This window comes from Piliocolobus tephrosceles, chromosome 1 (assembly GCF_002776525.5).
Source record: "Piliocolobus tephrosceles isolate RC106 chromosome 1, ASM277652v3, whole genome shotgun sequence".
NCBI lineage: Eukaryota > Metazoa > Chordata > Mammalia > Primates > Cercopithecidae > Piliocolobus > Piliocolobus tephrosceles.
The window spans coordinates 103,054,204-103,075,143 of record NC_045434.1 but is presented as its reverse complement, the minus strand read 5'-3'; the positions used below and the strand labels follow the sequence as shown (position 1 = coordinate 103,075,143).

The 20,940-nt window shown below is 34.7% G+C and overlaps 1 protein-coding gene across 1 annotated transcript in view; it reads right to left on the bottom strand.

Moving 5' to 3' along the window:
* SPAG17 (sperm associated antigen 17) overlaps positions 1–20,940 on the bottom strand; it is a 235,729-nt gene that overhangs the window by 106,036 nt on the left and 108,753 nt on the right. Inside the window, exons 16-19 of the mRNA XM_023222722.1 lie at positions 17,123–17,184; positions 16,433–16,546; positions 9,141–9,295; positions 225–406 (exon numbers count right to left, since the gene is read on the bottom strand). Of these exons, the coding sequence (XP_023078490.1) occupies positions 225–406; positions 9,141–9,295; positions 16,433–16,546; positions 17,123–17,184 (513 nt within the window). The remainder of the gene's footprint in view (positions 1–224; positions 407–9,140; positions 9,296–16,432; positions 16,547–17,122; positions 17,185–20,940) is intronic.

Genomic DNA, 20,940 nt, shown 5'->3' with positions numbered 1-20,940 from the left:
TGACAAGAAGTGGGGTCAATATAAACAAATATTCTATTATTGCACTCAGGTACAATCCCACATTTGGAATGCAGCTACTCTATTTACTAGAGAAAGTGAAGAATCACAGGAACTTTTTTGAGTAATTCTTTTTAATGCTGAAATATTCACAGTCTTGATTAAATTAAGAGATAGAAGAATGTTCTTGAATTTTATTCTACATGTAAGTTGAACTGGTTACTTACTTTTAGATTTTTTAAGGGAAAAGATTTTGCTAGCAGAAGTAAGTCTGGCATTAGCAGAAGATCTCAATTCCAGCTCAGCTCTGGTCCTGATGATTTCCTCATTCATTTTAGATTCCTGATATATAGCTTCTTCTTTTGTAATCCAATCTTGAATAGATTTTGCAACAAGTTCCAAATAATTCCTAAACAAAACAACAGATGTCAATTTACTATGAAAGTCAATAAATACTAAATATATTGACTGTGTAAATAAACTTTGTGCTCATGTTGCAAATATAATGAGTTTGAATATATCTTAGATGTATTTTGCACAAAATAGTCAAATACAAATATCCCGTGAGTATATGAAAAATGCCCTTCATCCACAGTTAAAGATATGTAAATTTAAAAATGAGATCTTTCATCTGACTCACTAGGCTTTGGGTTTAAGAAATAAAAAAAGAAATGAAATCTTTCCACTGAAGTGAAGGATTAACAAATTTAATAATACCAAGAGTTAATGACAGTTTGAAGAGATGATCACTTTCACCACTGTTAGTTGGAGAATAATATAATGCAATCTCTTTTTCAGGTAATTTTATAGCACATTAGGAACTTTTAAAATTGATGACCAGTTAATACTCACTGGATTAACTAAATCACTATAGCTTTGCTATGAAGCTTACTGACCTTATGAATATGCACATCTTAAATACTATTCTCTAACTGCTTGTGTGTTTATGCTTTCATTGGCAATTTGTTGCTTACCAACAGTCATATTTGTTCCCAAATTCATTCACATCGTTTATACTGACTAGTGTAATTATTTAAATTAGATGTTATATATACTTATATGAATGTCCAAAGAGAGTTGTTTCTGAGGACATTAGTTGTAAGATTTAGATTTGACAATAAAAATTAGTTATTGTCAAATTATGTGAAAGTGAGGCTTAAAGTTTTGAAAAAATAAAGCTAGATGGATTATATACTCAGGTTGTTTAATAGTTTTAGTTCTTCATCTTTTTTGGAGAAATAAACTTTAAATGTAAAATATGAATTATGGGGGTACCCAACATCTTCATTTAGAAGGTAATGGATATCTCAAACTCAACATGTCCCCAGATGAACTCTGGATCTACTCCAACCTGCAGCATCCAAATTCTCTGGCATTTTTAGTTGATGGCAAGTCTACACTTCCAGTTAAACAGGTCAAATACCCTGATGTTCTACTTTATCACTCTTATTTTCTATTTTCTATTTTTTTTTTTTTTTTTTTTTTTTTTTGAGACTGAGTCTTGCTCTGTCGCCTAGGCCGGAGCACAGTGGTGCAACCACTCAGTTCACTGCAACCTCCGCCTCCTGAGTTCAAGCAATTCTCCTGCTTCAGCTTCCCAAGTAGCTGGGATTACAGGTGCCTGCCACCATGCCCGGCTTCTTATTTTCTTCTATTCTTCCAATCTGTCAGGAAATCTAAATTATTGTGTAAAATTATTTAAAAATAATAAAAAATGTATTTATAATATATTCAAAATCTGCCGACTTCTCACCACCTTTACTGCTATTGCCCTGGTCTAAGCCATTACCATCTCTTGCTAGGATTTCTGCAATAGCCTCCAACTGATTTCCCCGCTCCTACCCCCAAAGTATATTCTCAACATAGCAACTAGGATGATCCCTGTAACTCTTAAGTCAGATCATGTCTTTCCTCTGCTCAGACCTTTTTAATGAGTCTGCATGTCAAATAAAAATCAGAATACTTACAAGTAACCTACACCAAGGAAACACAGACTTATATATACAGCTCAAGCAGTTTTCAAATGACAGAGCAAAATAAATATTAAGCATGCAATGATTCGGAAAGCTTACCACACATAGGTACTTTCTGAAATATTTACTCACAAACGTAATCCAGTTGCATTAAAAAAATAAATCAGAGAAATAAGACAACATTGGATAGAAGTTAAAAGGTCAAGAAAAAAAGCAGTACGATTTACAATTAAATGTAACTATGCTATTAATTTGTGATTAGAAACTATTACTTTACAATGAGAAACAATAGTTCTAGACAATTCCAAAATGAGAAGTAGGGATTTGTTGGGGGTAAATGGAATTATGTTAAATTAAAAATTTTTTTTGCAAAATAATATTAATACTCATTAACTCCAGATATGAGATAAAAATATATCAATGTTATTTAAAAGGGTAAGTATAACCTCTAGCAGAATATAAATAGAATGTATAACTTTTTAAAATTCATACTCAGAATACACTTAGAATAGTCTAACAAAAGAAAATAGACTAATGCTACATAAAAATTTATTTATAAAATTAAATGGTAAGAATAAAACCAAATGCATTACCAATAAAAGTAAAAGTGAATGGACTAAATTCTTTAGCATTTAAAATACTTAACTTTATTTTTAATTATTATTAAAATCCTTTAAAAGACATAAGCTATCAGAGTAACTAAAAAAAATGCAAGCTACTATTTATTTATTTATTTTTGACAAAGTCTTGCTCTGCCACCCAGACTGGAGTGCACAGGTGCCTCAAACTTCCGGGCTTGAGAAATCCTCCCAGCTCACACTCCCAAGTAGCTGGGACCACAGGTGTGCACCACCAGACTCAGCTAACTTTTGTATTTTTTTGTAGAGACGGGTTTTGCCATGTTGCCCAGGCTGGTTTCAAACTCCTGTCCTCAAGCGAGCTTCCTGCCTTGCTTTCCAAAATGCTGGGAATACAGGCATGAGCCACTGGGCTGGCCTCAAAGTGCTATTTAAAAGAGATATACATACAAACGAAATTATGCAGAAAGATAGAAGTGTGGCAGATGGCAGACTTAAGAAGCCAGAAGCCTAGGTCTTTGATGACTTTTACAAGCAGTTGTACTAGCTCTGAGGCAGTGCCCAAGTCCAGATTTCTTGCTACAGGAGAAAAGTAATCCTCTTCTTAGTTTAACCCCAGTAGTCAACTTTACATTAACCTAGTGAAATACAATACCTACCTGATGTATAAAATGACTGGGAAAGTTATACCAACAAATTCTTATATAAAGAAAGACTATCCAAAAATATTAATATCAAACATTATTAAATACAAGGTAGAAAGTATTAAAGGGAACACAGAGGGACATTTTATCAGACTGATAAAAGTTCTCAATTAAGAAGGATTCAAAAATAAATTTGCACACACGTTACACACGTCAAAATAATAGAAAGGGGAGTAGATAAATCCATAATCATGAAAAGATATGAAAACATCCTTCTCATAAACAGACATTAATCATGAGAATGCTCTGTTTAATTTTATGCCAATAGACTGGAAAATCTAGATGTCATGCATGATTCCCTAGAGAAATAGAAATTACTCAAATTGATTGAAGAATTAGCAAATCTAAATAGAGGATTAGTTTTAGAAGAATTGAAAAAGTTACAGACAATTGATCCTTGATCTCTTCATATTACCATTTCTCTCCTTGGGCCATGTCATCTAGCCCCTAGGAAGCCATAAGCTCAAAATGATTTTCCCTGTGAAGTAATATGAAGGAATTACATTTAAATCTTCAAGCAATTTTCAGTTGATTTTTGTGTATACTTTAAGATAGTAATTCATTTTTTGAATTTTAATTTACTTTTAAGTAAACAAAAATTGTAAATATTTATAACATACAACATGTGGTTTTGAAATATATATACTGTGGAGTGGCTAAATTGAATTAATTAACATACATACTATCTTGCATACTTATTATTTTTTGTGGGGTAAGAACACTTAAAATTAGGAATCCAATCCTAGTGCTATTGTATTACTGTCTACTTCTCCTTTAGTTCTGTTAATATTTGCTTTATGTTACTTTGCTGTTCAATGCTGTGTACATACATATTTACAACTGGTCTATCTGCTTGGAGAACTGACCTTGTCATTATATAATGATGTAGTCATTATAAATCTTTCTTTATCTTTTGTAGCAATTTTTGATTTAAAGCCTATTTCATATGATATAAGTGTAGACAACCTTGATCTCTTTTGGTTATTATTTGCATGGAATATGTTTTTCTCTCTCCTCACTTTCACCTTATTTATGCCCTTAAATCTAAAGTGAGTCTCTTGCAGGCAGAGTATAGTTGGATATTGTTTTATTATCCATTCATCCACTCTGAACTGGGGAATTTAATCCATTTAAAGTAATTATTAATAAACTGTTGCCATTTAGTTCATTGTTTCCTCTTTTACTCTCATTCTGTAACATAGTATATTACATTTATTGATTTGTATATATTGAACCCTTCTTGCATTCCAGTTACAAATTCCACTTGATTGTGTTGAATAATTTTCAATTTTGTTTTACAGTTCTTTTGTTTATTTCTTACTCTTTTTCTGTCTTCCTTTTTGACTGGCTGATTTTTTTGCAGTGTAATTGTTGCATTCCTTTCTCTTTCTCTTTCATGTGTTTATTACAGATTTTTGCTTTGTGGTTACATAAAATACCTTACATGTATAACAGTTCATTTTAAGCTGATAAAACCTTGACTTCGATTTTACACAAAAAGACACACTTGCAGAAGTTTTTTTTTCTTTTTCCATTTTTTAGAGATGCGGTCTTGATATCTTATCCAGGCTGGAATACAACTCCTAGGCTCAAATGATCCTCCAGCCTAAGACTCCCATGTAGCTGCGACTCTCCCCTCCCAACATTTTATGTTATTGACATCACTATTTACATATTTTTGTAATGTGTATCCATTAATGAATCATCACAACTAGTTATTTTAATACATTTGTCTTTTAACTTTTACGTTAGTGTTAAATGTGATTTATGAACCACCATTACAATATTAAAGTATCTTGAATTTGACTATATACTTACCTTTACCTGTAAGTTTTATGCTTTTATAAGTTTTCACATTGCTATTTAGTGTTTTTCATTTCAACTTGACAGCTCCCTTTGAGTATTTATTGAAGGGCAGGTCTGGTGGTGATGAACTCCCTCAGCTTTTGTTTGGGAAAGACTATCTCTCCTTCATTTCTGAAGGCTACATTTGCTGAGTACAATATTCTCAGTTGTGTTATAAATGCATTCCTTTGGTCACATTTATATTTCCTGAATTTGTCATGTTCCTTGAAGTTTTCTGCTGCTGTCTTTGCAATTTAAGAAGCAGTTCTTTCCTCCAGTCTTTACTGGCTAGATTCGGTATATAAAAAGGTGTTCAACACTAATCATCAAGGACATGCAGATCAAAATGACAATTAGATATCATTTCACTTATACTGGGATGGTTATTATAAACAAAACAAAATAAAACAAAAGATATCAAGCATTGGAAAGGATGTGGAGAAACTGGAACCCTTATATATGGTTGGAGGGAATGTAGAAAGGTGCAGCCACTATGGAAAATAGCATAGAGGTTTCTCAAAAAGTAAAAATAGAACAACCATATAATCCATCAATCCCTCTTTTGAGTATGTATACCAAAAAATTGAAATCAGCATCTTGAAGAATAGCTGGACTCCCATCTTCATTGCAATGTTTTCCAGAGTAGCCAAGATAAAAAAACAACCTAAGTGTCTGATGATGGATTTAAATATGTGGTATATATGATGGAATAGCATTCAGCCTTAAAAAAGAAGGAAATCCTGCCATTTGTAACATGTATAAACCTAGAGGATATTATGCTGAGTTAAATAAGCCAGTCACTGAATGACAAATACCGGCTGATTCCACTTATACAGGTTATCTAAAATAGTCAAATTCATAGAAGCAGAGAATAGAATGGTGGTTTACAGTGGCTGGTATGGGTGTGGGGAATTGTTTTTCAAATGTCATTAATAATATGGTATTGTGCACTTGAAGATATGTTAAAAGAAGGGATCATGTGTTCAATGTTTTTAAAAAACAACACAAATGAACATGAGGACGCTTTTTAACATAATGGGTATGTTTAGTACCTTGGTTGTGGTAATGGTATCATGGGTATATGCATATGTTCAACCTCTCAAGATGTGTAAATTAAATGTGTACAATTTTATGTATATCAATTATACCTCAATAAAGCTAAAAAATACTTATCACAATTTCTAAAGAATGAATCAAACAACATAGCATGTAACTGTCACTAGTGAAAATAAACAAAATGGAACTCAAAGTAAAGAAACTGAAAAAGAGAACACAAAAGGACAAAATTAGGTGATTGAAATCAATCTAAAAATATGTACTAAATTCCCAACCAAGAGGCAAATATTGTCAGACTAAATTTTTTTAAAAATCCCAACTACACATATTTCACAAGTTACATATGGGCAGAAAGGATATACTAGATATAATATTAAAGAAAAAGGTTTGTATAACTTATCAATGTCAGATAAAATATATCTGATAAAATCTATACAGATATATTAATGTCAAACATAACAGCATTGTTATCAGACAAAATAAACCTGAAATCATATAGTAGTCCTAGAAATAAAGAGGAACATTGCATAAGGATAAAAGGTTCATCAGGAAGATATAACAATTCTAATACTGTATTTGTTTAATAATATAACCTCAATATGCATGAAACCAAAAACTGATATAATTATAACGAAAAACTGACAAATTCATCATAATATTGTGGTTTTTTAAAAAAGGTTTTTCCGGTTAATTAATGGAATTTTCGACCAAGTTCTCAAAAATCCAAAAGATTGTGGAAGATTTAAAAAATACATCCCTACAGTCAGAAATTAGAGAATATTCCTTCCTGTCATACAAACTTTAAGCATTAAAAAACTGACTACGTATTAAACTACAGAGCAAGTATCAACAAATTTCACAGACTCAGTATTCCACAGAATATGTTACCTGAATACTATATCTTAAAACTAGAAACTGTTAACAAAAATGTAACACATAGCCAAGTGCTTAAAACGAAAACTCACATTTCTGTGTAATTAATGGGTCAAGTAAGCAAGGATAATGGAAATTAGAAATGAAAGATAATAAAAATACTGTCAGATACTTTGAGATGTTGCTAAGGTGGTATTTAGGGAGAGATTTTGCCTTAAATGCTAATAAGCAAAAAGTCAACCAAAACTAACAAAAAAACCACTCGAAATCACAAGATAAGATTTTAATTTAAGAAGTTAAAGAACATCAGAATATTCCAAGGAAACTAAAGAGGAGAAATAAACAAGATGATGGCAAAATCAAATAAAATAAAAGGAGAAAGAATCAGAAAGCAAGAACAGATTTCTTAAAAATATTAGCAAGACTGGCAAACCTTTGGCAAGTTTGATCCAGAAAAATATAGAGAAATCGTACATTAAAAATGTTAAGAACAAAAAAGAATACAGACACATGTAACACAGGTTTAAAAGGTAAGAGAATATTTTAATCAACTTTATGTCAATACTTTCGAAAACAGGTGTAATGGTCAAATAGCTGGAAAAATATAAATTATAAACCTAATTAAAATTAAATAGAAAACCTGAAGAGTCTGATAATCATGATAGAAGTCGGGTCAGTAATCAAACATCTTCCCTGGGCCATATGTTTTTATCTGCAAACTCTACCAAATGCCAAAGGAACATATATCTTAATTTTCCACAAACTATTTCAGAAAATTAAAAAATAGAAATAAAAAGGGAGAACATTTTCCAGTTAATTTATGAGGTTAATATAATCTCAATACCAAAACCAAATAGGAATATTTAAAGCAAGGAAAAATTATAGTTCAATCTTGCCCATGAATACACATGTAACTATTCTAAACAATATATTAGCAAACAAATGTGGCAATTATAAAGAAGGTAACATAATGCACAAATTTGGCTTACTACAGGAATCCAAGTTTGGTTCAACACTAGAATGTTAATGAAATCAGTACTTTCATAGACTAAAGAAAAAACATAAACATCTAAATTGATCCAGAAAAATCATTTTATTGATATGACTTAATGACCATCTATGATTGAGAACTCATAGCACACTAGAAATAGTTTTTTTAACTTAATAAGGAATATTTACATAAGTCCTAGAGCAAAAAAAAAAAAAGGAAAAAACATTTAATTGTTGAATATTCAAAACATTGCCTTTAAAATCTGGAATAAGACAAGGATTTCTCCTCAAAATTAAATTGGAGATCCTAGCAGCAAATAAGGCAAAGGTATAAAATGTTTAATTATTGTTAATGAAAAACAAAACAATGACAAACACAGCTTAACTGTTCAAGGTGTTATATTAGTATACCTACCATATTCCTTTCATAAAATGACTTTAAAATGTGTGTGTGTGCCCACACACAGCATATTCCCCCAATTATTATGTAAGTCCATTCTGTAAATCTTTCCATATTCTTTGAAACAAAAAAAAAGCTATACAAATAATACTGAAAATACAATAACCAGAATTGAAATAACAATGAAATATCATCATACTTAATGAGAAGAGAGAACAAAATTTTAAGACAACAAAGAAATAACTAAGGAGCTGGAAAGAAAAAAAAATCACTGACTCCTAGCCTCTCAGTTTGCTGGAAAGCTGACTGCTCTGTTGGTATATTACTAGGCTGACTTCTTTTTGAATCTTCCTCAGATAAAATAGAGTTAAAAAAACCAACATGCAGAGTGTCATGTTTTATAGTTCCTACTTGAAATCTTTTGGAGACAGTTTTACTGGAATCTAAATGAATCAAATGTAATTTAACAACATCCTCACTGGATTCCATGAGGACGAGAATGATACCTGTTTTCTTTAGTGGTATAGCTCCAATGCCTATACAGTGCCCAGCACATGCTGACATGCAATTTAGTGAGCTGAACTGAATCTATAATACTACACAAATGTTTTCATTGAGCTGAACCCCCTAGCTTAGGCTAAGAAACTAACACCTAAGTAACTAAGTAACTGGCAAGCTAACTAAACCCAACTAACTAATTAACGAAACTTTCTAAATTTGTTACCTGAATCCAACATTGGAGTGAAGAGCAATGTTCCAATATTCACAATGCAAACGTTGTCTATTCATTGGATTGTGAAAGACTAAAAGTAAAGAGTTGTCTTGGGTGTGGTAGTAAGAATCAACACACCTATATTGCTTATGGGCTTCTTGAAGGACCTGAAAATAAAAACAATTGCATTGTAGAATCTTTTTGATTTTCCCAAAGAGAAAGGTCTCCTACTAGGGCATTTCTCTACTCCCTTTTTCTTCCTACATTTACCTCCACATTGTTAGTCAAGTTGAAATTCCCAGAGGATTCTTTTCTAGCTACTAGAAGGTGAGAGCATGAATGGTAGATAGCTTGGGAAGCATTTCAGCAGCACTTTAGAAAAACAAATACTAGGCATCAGGCAGAGAGGCATTTGCTACAAGTGTTCTTCATTAAGGTTGGTAGGTAATAATTAAGCACAGCAGTCATTTATCTAGCATTTTCCATGCCTTGATATAAATCATCTCATTTTATCATCATTAAAAACTCCAGAAAAATAGATGCTATGAATTAAATTGTGTTCACCATCCCTATGTATATGTTGAAGCCTTAACTGCTAGTGTGATGGTATTTGGAGATGGGGCTGTGGGGAGGTAATGAGGTTTGGATGGGGTCATGAGACTAGGGCCCTGAAGATAAGATTAAGTGCCCTTATAAGAAGAGGCAGCAGAGAACATGTTCTCCCTCCCTCTTTCCCTTCTCCATCCCCGCTTCCTCTTACTCTCTGCCATGTGAGGACATAATGCAAAGCCACAAGCCAGGAAGGGAGCCCTCAACAAAACCCAACTATGCCAGCACCCAGACCTCAGACTTGCAGCTTCCAAAACTGTGAGAAAATTTCTGTTGTTCACGCCACTCATGCATGGCATTTTGGCATGGCAGCCCAAGTGGACTAAAACAGTAGGTGTAATTATTTTTCCCATATCAAAATTAGAATTCTCATTTTTTCGGCATAAATTGGGGCTAAGAGAGAATAAGGGACTTGTCTAAGAACACTGTGTGTTATGGTGCCAAGGCTCATCCCTGTTTTCCAACTCTAAATTTTACCATTTTGCATTCTTTCCGCTATACTATGCTGTGTTAGATGAAGTGAAGTGAGTGGTCTTTCTAACACATACCATTTCTACCTGCCTTCCAACTCTGGCCCTTTCTAAAAATACCATCCTCAGCATGCACTGCAGTGGCAGCCACCAATAGAGAGGCACAGTGGGCAGCTGCTTATCCTGTTTCCTTTGCCAATCAACAATAAGGAAACTGTCGACAGGAAAAACAAATTAGACAGCTGTGAGCTTTTGTTTTCGTTTTCAGTATCAATTTGCTGAGGCAGCTTTTGGTTTTCTATTGTTTGCATGATCTGAAGGCATGGAATAATATGTTAGAAAAGGGCTGCTTTAATTTTGCTTTCAATTCTACAGTGGTAGCATAATCAAAACAATAAATTTGCTTTCCCAATTTAGTCCCCTGAAAGAGTATCTTTATGGAGTGGCACTTTTACATCTGTTCCCTCAGAGCCAACATAAGAAACATACATGTGGTGAATATCTTTGCATTTTAAAATATTGCTATGTAGGGTATCATCTAGTACTTATTGATGTTTTTTTGAAAAGCAAATTCTGCTCAGACTATAAACCCAGAAAACCATTGCATTTATGATGAATATATATCCTTCCTTCTTTTAGATACTAAGAGCTTTGAAATCTTTGAGTTTTCATATTTGCTTTGGGGTGTTAAAAATATAGCACTAAGTTTCTCAGAGCTGTAGCTGCTTTCAATCAATATGTAAAGTTCTCATATCTTGTTTTCTCTTTTTTTACTAATCTGTGCTTGTCTTTTATTCTGTATTAATATTATTGGTTACATTATTAGTTATTTAGTTATTATTAAATAACTAAATATTTAGTTATTAAATAACTAAATATTTAGTTATTATTAAATAACAACTAAATATTTAGTTATTTAGTTAAGTTTTTAGTTAAGTTTTTCATTAAAAATGAGTACCTATTGTGTGGCAGGCACTGTGCAGGTACTAGGAAAACAAAAATAAACAAAATAGATAAGATTTTCCTCTAAAATATGATTAAGATCTTTTTTGTTGTTAATTAGAGATGCGACCTTGCTATGTTGCCCAGGCTGGCCCCTAAAGCCTAGCCTCAAGTGATCCTCCTGTCTCAGCCTCCTGAATAGTTGGGACTACAGACCTGTGGATTTATAGATTATTTTGGAAGAGGTGTGTCCAAAAAGATGAAATTAATGGAATATCTTACATATGGAGAATGGATTAGAGCAGGGCAAGAGTGGAAGCAGATAATCAGGAGGATATTGTGGTGGAATGAGAGGGCGGCAGTCATATAAAAGTAGGCTGGGCGTGGTGGCTCACGCCTGTAATCCCAGCACTTTGAGAGGCCAAGAAGGGTAAATCACGGGATCAGGAGATTGAGACCATCCTTGCCAACATGGTGAAATCCTGTCTCCACTAAAAATACAAAAATTAGCCGGACGTGGTGGCGCGTGCCTATAGTCTCAGCTACTCAGGAGACTGAGGCAGGATAATCGCTTGAACCCAGGAGGCGGAGGTTGCAGTGAGCTGAGATCACACCACTGCACTCCAGCCTGAGCAGCAGAGTGAGACTCTGTCTCAAAAAAAAAAAAAAAAAAAAAAAAAAAAAGTAGTGGTAGCTGTGTTGCAGAAGAGCTTGAAGATATATTTGGAGATGTACCCCTTAAACACTGATGATGGATTAGATATCAGGGACAAAGGAAAGGTTGGAACAAAGGATGATTCTGGCTTTTTGCTTGAGCACTTGAATGATGGTGACCTTTTCTGAGATGGACAAGGGAAGAAATGCTTAGGTGGGAAAAATATGAGTGTCATGTGGGATACTAAATTTGAGATGGATACTAAATTTGATCAGAAATTCAGGTAGAATTTTGAGTAAGGTATAATAATGTGAATCTCTAGAGGGAGGTAATTTAAAAGACAAAAACTTAGGCATCTGTCAGCATTAGATAGTATATAACAGATGAGATCATCAAAGGAGGGTGTTTACAGAGGCGAGAAGATGCTCTAGGGCTTCCTGGAGGCTCCAGAGCCTTGAGGCACTTCCATATTAGATGCTGGGTAAAGGAGGAGAAGTCAACAAAATTCCAAATACAACACTGAGGAAACCAAGAGTGCAGAGTGTTTCATGGGGGAAGTGATAAGCTCTGCAATGCTGTTAAAAGGTCAGGGAAGATGAAGAAAGATAAGTGTCTATTAGATTTAGCAAAACAAAGATTATTGATTACCTTCAAAAGTGCAGCTTCATCAAGCGGTAAGGACAGAGAAAAACTGAAATAGAATAAAGTCTGAAATAAACTTTCAGTTACAGAGAGAAGATTGAGCATTTGCACTCCCCAACACTCGTTAAAAGAACAGTAAAATTTTGTTTGTTTTTTTAATGTCTTAAAGTTGAAGGCCAACTTCAACTTGTTGAAGGAGAGGAGACAAAGGCACCAGAATTTTAGAAACTGGAAAGCAAAAGGATAAGGGCTAACTGACTTAGCAGAATGCAGAAAGCCAAGTCTTGAGATTAATTTTAGGAGAGACCAGAGGCAACCCCATTTGTGTGCAGAAATATAGAAAGTCTCAGGATATGGAAATACTAGTCAACTCTGTAAATGGGGTGAAAGTGGCACTGAAAATAGAAGATTAGTTTAAAGTCTTTTTAAGAAGCCGTTAGGTCCCTGGATCCCATTAAAATTCTGAGCAACTGGGCTATTGCCTATCTCCCACCCCAGCAGAGGGGAAGAGGGTAACTACAGATGCTAGACCAATGGGTTCTAAGAACAGTGGAACCAAGACACACTGACAGAAAAGTACATGCCAGAAAAAAAGGGAATTGTGAAAAAGCCTAAATCAGCACTGCTCAATAGAAATATAAAGTGAGCCACAAATGTGAGCCACATGTGCAATTCTAAATTTCATAGTAGCCACATTTTAAAAAGTAAAAAGAAACAAGTCAAATAAATGTTAATGATATATTTTATTTAATCTGACAGATAAAATTATAATTTCAACATATAAACAGTGCAAAAGTAATTAATGCCACCTTTTTAAAGTCTTGGAAATTGAGTGTGTATAGCACTCATATAGTGTACAGCACAATTATTGCACATCTCGTTTTGGACTAGATTCATTTCAAGTACTCAGATGTTACATGTGACTAGTGGCTACCACATTGGATAATGCAGATCTAGATAATAAATGTCAGAAGTTTAATACCCTTCCCCCATTACCTAGCTTTCAAAACACTGACAGGAAGGCTTATGTCTTTCAGACAGAAAATTAGATTTTTTTTTTTTTCATGGAGAATTTAAATGGCCCAAGAAAACAGACCTAACATACCAACAATGGTGAGTCTCCTATGGAAATCTCCCAGCCAAATCACACAACAATGAACTCAGTTATTGACAGCTTCCCACCCCACCTCATATAGCACTTCCTATCATATTTTTATTGTTTCATTATTACTATGAGCAAAGAGGACAATATTATATATTACCCTCTAACATGAAAAATGAAGACCAAATAAAAAAGACAAAAAAAGAGAAAAGAAACTTGGAGGAAAAAGAGATAATTCAGGGAGAAGACAACTTCAGAGGACTTTAATATCCTCATAGAGATAAGAGAATGTATTATATCAGAAATGCAATGGCTCACACCTGTAATGCCGGCACTTTGGGATGCCAAGGTGGGTGGATCACCTGAGGTCAGGAGTTCAAGACCAGCCTGGCCAACATGGTGAAACCCCGTCTCTACTAAAATTACAAAAATCAGCCAGGTGTGGTGGCAAGTGCCTATAATCCCAGCTACTTGGAAGGTTGAGACAGGAGAAGCACTTGAACCCGGAAGGCAGAGGTTGCACTGAGCCAAGATTGTGCCACTCCAGGCTGGGCGACAGAGCAAGACATTATCTCAAAAAAAAAAAAAAAAAAAAAAAAAGAAGTGAAATGATCCTTGAAAAAGGTAATTTGGAATTATAACTTTTGGAATTAGAATGATAATAACTAATAACAGGAATAAAAGGCTCAATATAAGAACTGAATGGAAATTGAGCAAAGCCAAAAGATAAATTGATGGAAACTAAAAGAAAAAATACAGGGAAATTGCGAGTTCAGTCTAGGAGGTCCAACACCAGAGTAATAAGATTTCCAGAAAAAAATGGACAGAGAAAATGGAGAGGAGAGATTATTGAAGAAATGATGATAGAAAATTTCCCAAAATATAAATACAGGAATTTCTGGATTGCACTGGCTTGCCAGAACAATACATAGAAACAGAACCACACTAAGGCATATCAACAGGAAATCAAGAGCATTGGAACAAAGAGAAGATCTTAAAATCTTCCAGAGAGAGGATCAAAACACACTCAAACAACTGATTAGGAATCAGAATTGTATTTATCTATTTATTTTTCTAAGGACAATCTGGGAAGTCAGAACACTGTCAAAGAATGTCTTTAAAGTCTTGAGAAAAAATGCTTTTTAATTAAGCATTTAATATAAAGCCTGCCTGTCAGTCAATATAAAGATAGAATTAAGCTGTTTTCAAATATTGAATGCCTCAAAAATTTACATCCCGTCTATCTTAATTAAGGAAGCTACTGGAAGAGATGATCCTCTACGGAAAAAAAAGTGTAACCAGAGAGGGGACACCTGGGATGAAGGAAACAGGCATCTAACGGAAAGGAAGGGAGTGGGTGTGGCCCAGATGATGGTAAACGGAGGCCCCAGACCACAGCTATGCAGCAAGTTTAGGGAGTATGGGAGAGATATCACTAATACAACAAAACTGTTAGAATATCTAGAGTTAGAATAACAGGATATCTGTTATGTTTGAATGTATTGAGAGACTTGCTCAGTAGTAGAGAATTTGGGGATAAGTTAATAATAAATACATAGTAAACTAAACAAATAGAAAAAGAGGCAATTATTAACTGCACAGAAAACAAAAATGGTACTGACAAAGGAAATGTAATTACAGAATACTACACAGTTCAGCTGTGAATAGCACTTACATAACTGAAAAAAAGTGAGTTTTGAATACTGATCTAACCAAAAATTATGATATTGTTAACAGTATCAGAGAAAGGAGAAGTGCTAATATGAATGTGGGGGTGGGTGAGCCTGTACCTGTACATGCACATGTGTGTTGGATGGGGGTGGGCAAAGCTGTGTTCTCAAGAGGGAATCAATTGATAATGATGTCACAAAACTAAAACTAAACAAAATATACTTGCTATTTAGAGATCACTGAGTAAAGTAACAAAAGCAAGGGGTAAATGTGCTGAAGATTTTTGCCTCTGAGAATTGAGACTTGGTGGAGTGGGGTGGGTATGGGGGAAGGGGGCTGTTTCTCATAATAAGACTTTGTAGAACTTTCTGGCTTAAAAAACATGTGGTAAAACTTTGACAAAAATAAAAATCAAATTAAAAAGACAAAACCAAAAGAGGACAGGTTTTTGTGTAAAAGCTAAAAACAGCAAAAGGATTTAGGTTTGGGATCACTTTTTATTTTGCAGAGTGGTTAAGAATATAAGTTCCAGGTCCAGATTTCCTGGATTTGTATCTTGCTTCTCACTTAGCTGCCATGTTACCTTGGACAAAAGTCACTACTGGTCAAGGTGCCTCAGTTTCTTACTGCTTACATAGTTCCTACTTCATAGGGTTATTGTGAGGGTTAAATGTGCTAATAATACATATTAATCAGTGCCTGGCACATGGTAAGTGCTCAATCAATGTTAGCTATCACAGATTCCATTGAACTGTTAATCAAAACAGAAAATACTGTGAAATGTAGTGAAACTGAGTAGAATGGATAAACAATATGGGAAAAAACAGGGTTTTTCCCAATAAAACCGTACTTTTTTTTAAGAAAATATATTCAGCAGCAAAAAAAGTGTATATATGTTTGTGTGTGTGTGTGTGTATATATATATATATATATATATATATATATATATAAATATATATGCAGCAGTCTTGTATATTTTTCTTAAAATATTTTATAAAAGCATTCTTTCATAAAGTGTATTTTAAACTATTTTAGAGAGTCCCTGGGAATGCATAGCTCAAGCTGGGAGTAAATTTATTTTATAGCTGAAGTAAAGGAGAATATTGATCTGAACTAGATCTGAGAGAATGACCTGGAGGTGAACTGTTCTAAATCACAGCAGACTCTCCAGACCTCTCTGACCGTCTCCTAGAGAATCGCAGTCCATAAATACCTGAAGCAGTACTTTCGGTTTAAAATGTTCAGTAAAACTCCAGTCCATTAGACTGCGCTGCTGTGTTTTCTTTATGTCCTCTAAATCTGCTTCCACCATCATCTTCTTGGATTTCTAAAATATCATAGGAACACAATTTCAGCTTTAATTTGTTTAAGTCCAAATGGAGCCCTCTTGGGCTCCGTCAACTAACCAGCATGTACTCCATCTAATTGGGGAAATCTGCATATGTATAAATCCATATGGCAACATTTTAGGAGAGCTGCTGCCAAAAAGAGTATGGCTTTGACTTTTTTTTTTTTTTATGGGCAACATAATCTAAATATTTTTATTGTTAGGTTATACTCTTCTGAGTCCTGTTAGCAATTACAGGCAGGTTTTCTGAACTCTCTTCAAGACAACGTTAGTTCTACATGGCTGTATGGTGAGCAGGTGTTTGTGAGGTTGCCAAGCCACACTGTCTAGAGAGGAGCATGGAGCTGGGAAGTTATGTGCAAGCCGCCTAGCAAAATTAACTCCTTTCTCTCCAGTTAGAGCTGCTCTGGGGATGTCCGAATAATTCCTCTTTTCTAACCTCAGTATTCTCCTTCTAAGTATCTTCTTTTTCCTTTTTCAGTGTTTCTCACTTCAAATCATGGTTTTGCTCAGATCATCCTGTCATCTACATTTTTAGAAAAAACAATTCCTTACCTTTTCACGAGAATCAGCCTTTGTGACTGCATCATCTTTGATCTCATTGTTTGTGGTCTGCTCTGCAAATCAAAGACACCAACATCCAGTTGTATTCTGGCTTTGTTCTTGCCCTGCTGGTTAATGCTGTGCCTTTTTGTTGCCCATATGATCTATGTTTCTGTGCTGAAAAGGCAATGCCTGAAAGGCATGTTTTGTGCCTCCAGAAAGGTGTTTGTGTCCATAATTCTAAATCTGTGCCTACCTAGAAAAACTATACTAAGCTCTTTGAAAAGAACCTAGCTTCTTGTGTGATCTATCTTAAATCATACCAGATATTCTGCTTTCAGACTGCATCATTCACTTCTAACAATATATCTTTACCTTTAAAAGTTGTAAATATTTACTGATTATATCAACTTCTTAGTACACATGATTTGTCTTCTTGTGCTAGTGACTATCACAAAGCCTTTTTAAATTTCCGTGGATCTTGTGGATGACAGACTAGGGTGGGGGCAGGCCATGCGTGCAAAGACGCACTGGCAGATAAATGCACTTCCTATTGGAAAATGATACGCTTTCACCATTCTGCAGAGCTTCCCTTCCATTCATTAATCATTTATTAATTTAAAAATGATTTAATGAGCATCTGCTAATTTATACATGAAGCTTAACAAAAGTTAAATACATAAATGAAGCGGTAGCTGGACTCCACGGACCAATACGAGTCATGCACACTACGGACCAATATGAGTCATGCACACTAGCTTTCCTTGTGACCACACAGTACGCTTATATGATAACTGGGATGGCGATATCATCCTTGGCTATGAAGCAAACAGCCATGTGCATGAACAAGGAAGGAACACATTCATATTGTTGATTTCTGCATCACCAGAAGAAAGAGTTCCAATGATAAATAAGTTTAGCATAGATCCATGAACATCTCACTATGAATGTCTTACAATTTGAAATTTGCTCTTGTTATTGTGAATCTCTAATCGAGAAATGGATAATGTATATAGCATTTTTATGATCACAGAAAGAGTATGTGTGTGTAGGAGGTGGATTCTGTAGGAATATACTTTGATGCTGCTGCACAACTGAACAGCCCTGACTTCTTATCACCCTTGGAATAAATGAAGATTACGTTTGACAAAGTTGTACAGGAAATGGCCCTGGCCTAACTCTTCAAGCACAACTCTTTGACTCTCCCTTGCTTATTCTACTGCAGATACACTGGCCTGCTTGCTGTGTCTTCAGGGTCTTGCACTTGCTTTCCCTCTGGCATGCTTTGGCCTTAGATGTTCACCTTTTTCAGACCCTGACTTCATTCATATTGCTCGAGTATCACCTTCTCAAGAGCCTTCTGCCTCATCCTCTGCTTTTTTTTTTTTATCATAGTATGTACCTATGCCTAATGCTACTTACTTGTTTATGGTCTGTCTCTCCACCTCATATGTAAATTCCTGGAGAATAGAAACTTCATCTTATTATTATTATTATTATTATTATTATTATTATTATTATTATTATTATTTTACTGTACCCTGAGCACCAAGTATCTGGCAGGAATTCAGTAAATATTTCCTTTTGATTGAATGAGAGGAATCTACATCATATATCAAAGGTGGGAATGAACCTAAAGCCATATAGAGAAATTAGAAGTGTGGAAAAAAACCTACAACAAAGTTTTATTCTGTGGCAAGCATAAGACAACATTTTATTATGCGGCAAAGAGTACCATATTTGGGCTTCTAGAGGGAGAAGTTGATTGTGCCTATGAAGGACAGGTCAGTGTTGTTCTTTCTTTCAGGAGCACAGCTACTTACATTTTTGCTACTAGTTCCATCTTGCCTTCGCCTGGTGAAGGTGACAGAGTGAACGTTCCATTTTGATTTAGGGGAAAACCATACAGCCAATTCAGTTCAGCATTTATATAAACACATCCACTGAAGAGAAAACTCAAGCCAACTATAACTCTAAATAGACCATGATGTCCCATGTGTCCTTGAAGCAACTGATATGAAATCTGTGGATAAAAATTATTCTATTCTGTGGTCTGCCAGATTTCCGGGAGATTTGATATTCCCTCCTATTGGATCCAGCAGAAAAAGTCTCTAGTTTAGAAAATCTGTCCTAAAAATTATGCATCAGTTATTTTGTCAAAGGAAAGAACATTCTAAAAGTAATCTGAATTATTTATTTAATAGTAGAGTAAAAATCTTTTTTTTTTCTTTTTCTGATTTTTGCTTTCAACCACATAATCCTTTGACAGTGTGATTCAGTAGTTTTTGACACATCTGGAAATGGATGCCTTCTCATCCCTTTGAAAAACAGCTTTCCTAATCTGTTTTACTTTAGAGATAACAAGATCCCTCTGCAAAGCAGTTACTTTATTAAAAAAACACCCAACAAGCATAAAGGGCACATCTAAACCTATAGACTCGCGGTTATCAACTCTCAGGTTTTTCATAAATATCCACTAGACTCTGTCAAGTTCAAAAATAGTCTCAGATGGAAATCCAGTATTTGGTTAAGAAAAGCACAAATATTCAGCCCTTTATGTCCAGGAACAGGCTTTTATATGTATTTGATGCTAAAATGGTTGTGCAGCAAATACATGAATGATTTTTGCCTTGTTTAAAGAGAATTAAAGTTGGAGGCTTTGAAGTAAGTATGATTCAGAGTTAGGGAAAGAAATGTAAAATCAACAACATCAACAACAGCTAAGCCCCACAGTCACAACAGCTACAATACGACACCAAGCCCAGATGCCCCCCCCGCTTTCAAATGGAATGGCTCCTGGAAGTAGGTCAAAATGCACCGTGGAGAAACACGTATGGCCCTGAGATCCACCCTCCAGATTGTGTGGCCTCTAGGATACACTGTCCGCTATAGCATTTTCAACCCCTGAGAATTTAGGAAGTTACTATTAATATAACAATCTACTTTCTTCCAGAATCCAGCACACCAATTTATGTAGTTTGACCACCAGGTGGCAAAAGTTGCCTGAGGAAAACTATCCAGCTGCTTTAAAGAAAAAAAATGAAACAAAACAAAGAAAACACCTTGGGCCTTACACCTCTCCTGGCTTATTCTGACTCTATATTAACCCAGAGTGACTTCCCTGTCATTCATTTGTAGTCCCACAGGATACACTATTGCCATTAGAACTCAGGTTAACTTATTGGCTTACATTTTTTGAGAGGCAGGCTAATAGGTAATGGTACTTAGGACAAAGAAATAGGGAATCCACCCTGGTTAGAAGGAAGGAAAATCCAAAGGCAACAAAATCAGCATGAATGAGACTAGGAGCATGGCTAAATCATTAGCTGCATCACCAGAAATTTCTGGAACCCAGGAAGCTGCAAGACACAGTGGAGGAAGCACTGGTTTGAAGTTAGCACTCTGTTCAATCCTGACTTTCTACTTGTATGTAGTTGAACAAATTATTTAACCTTTCTAAGTCTTGGTTTCCTCATCTGTAGAATTGGGATAATAGCATCTTTGTCACAGGCTGATGTTTATGTAAGTATTAGTTAATGTACTTGAGATGTAGCAGAGCAATATTAAATAAACGTTATTTTCTTCCCTCTTCCATTCACCCCAATTGCCTCCTCTACCAATCCTATTCCATTGATTACTTCCTTTTCGACCCACCTCTAGATAAATGAAAAGGGTAAGATGACCATTAGTCAATAATAACTTAACACTTATTCTCTCATGTTATCACTTTTTAAAATTTATTTTTTCTTTTTTGATCCAATTTTGGCCCATAACCACTTATTTTTTAAATGCTTTTAAAATTATGAAATATAACACACAAAGAAAAGTGC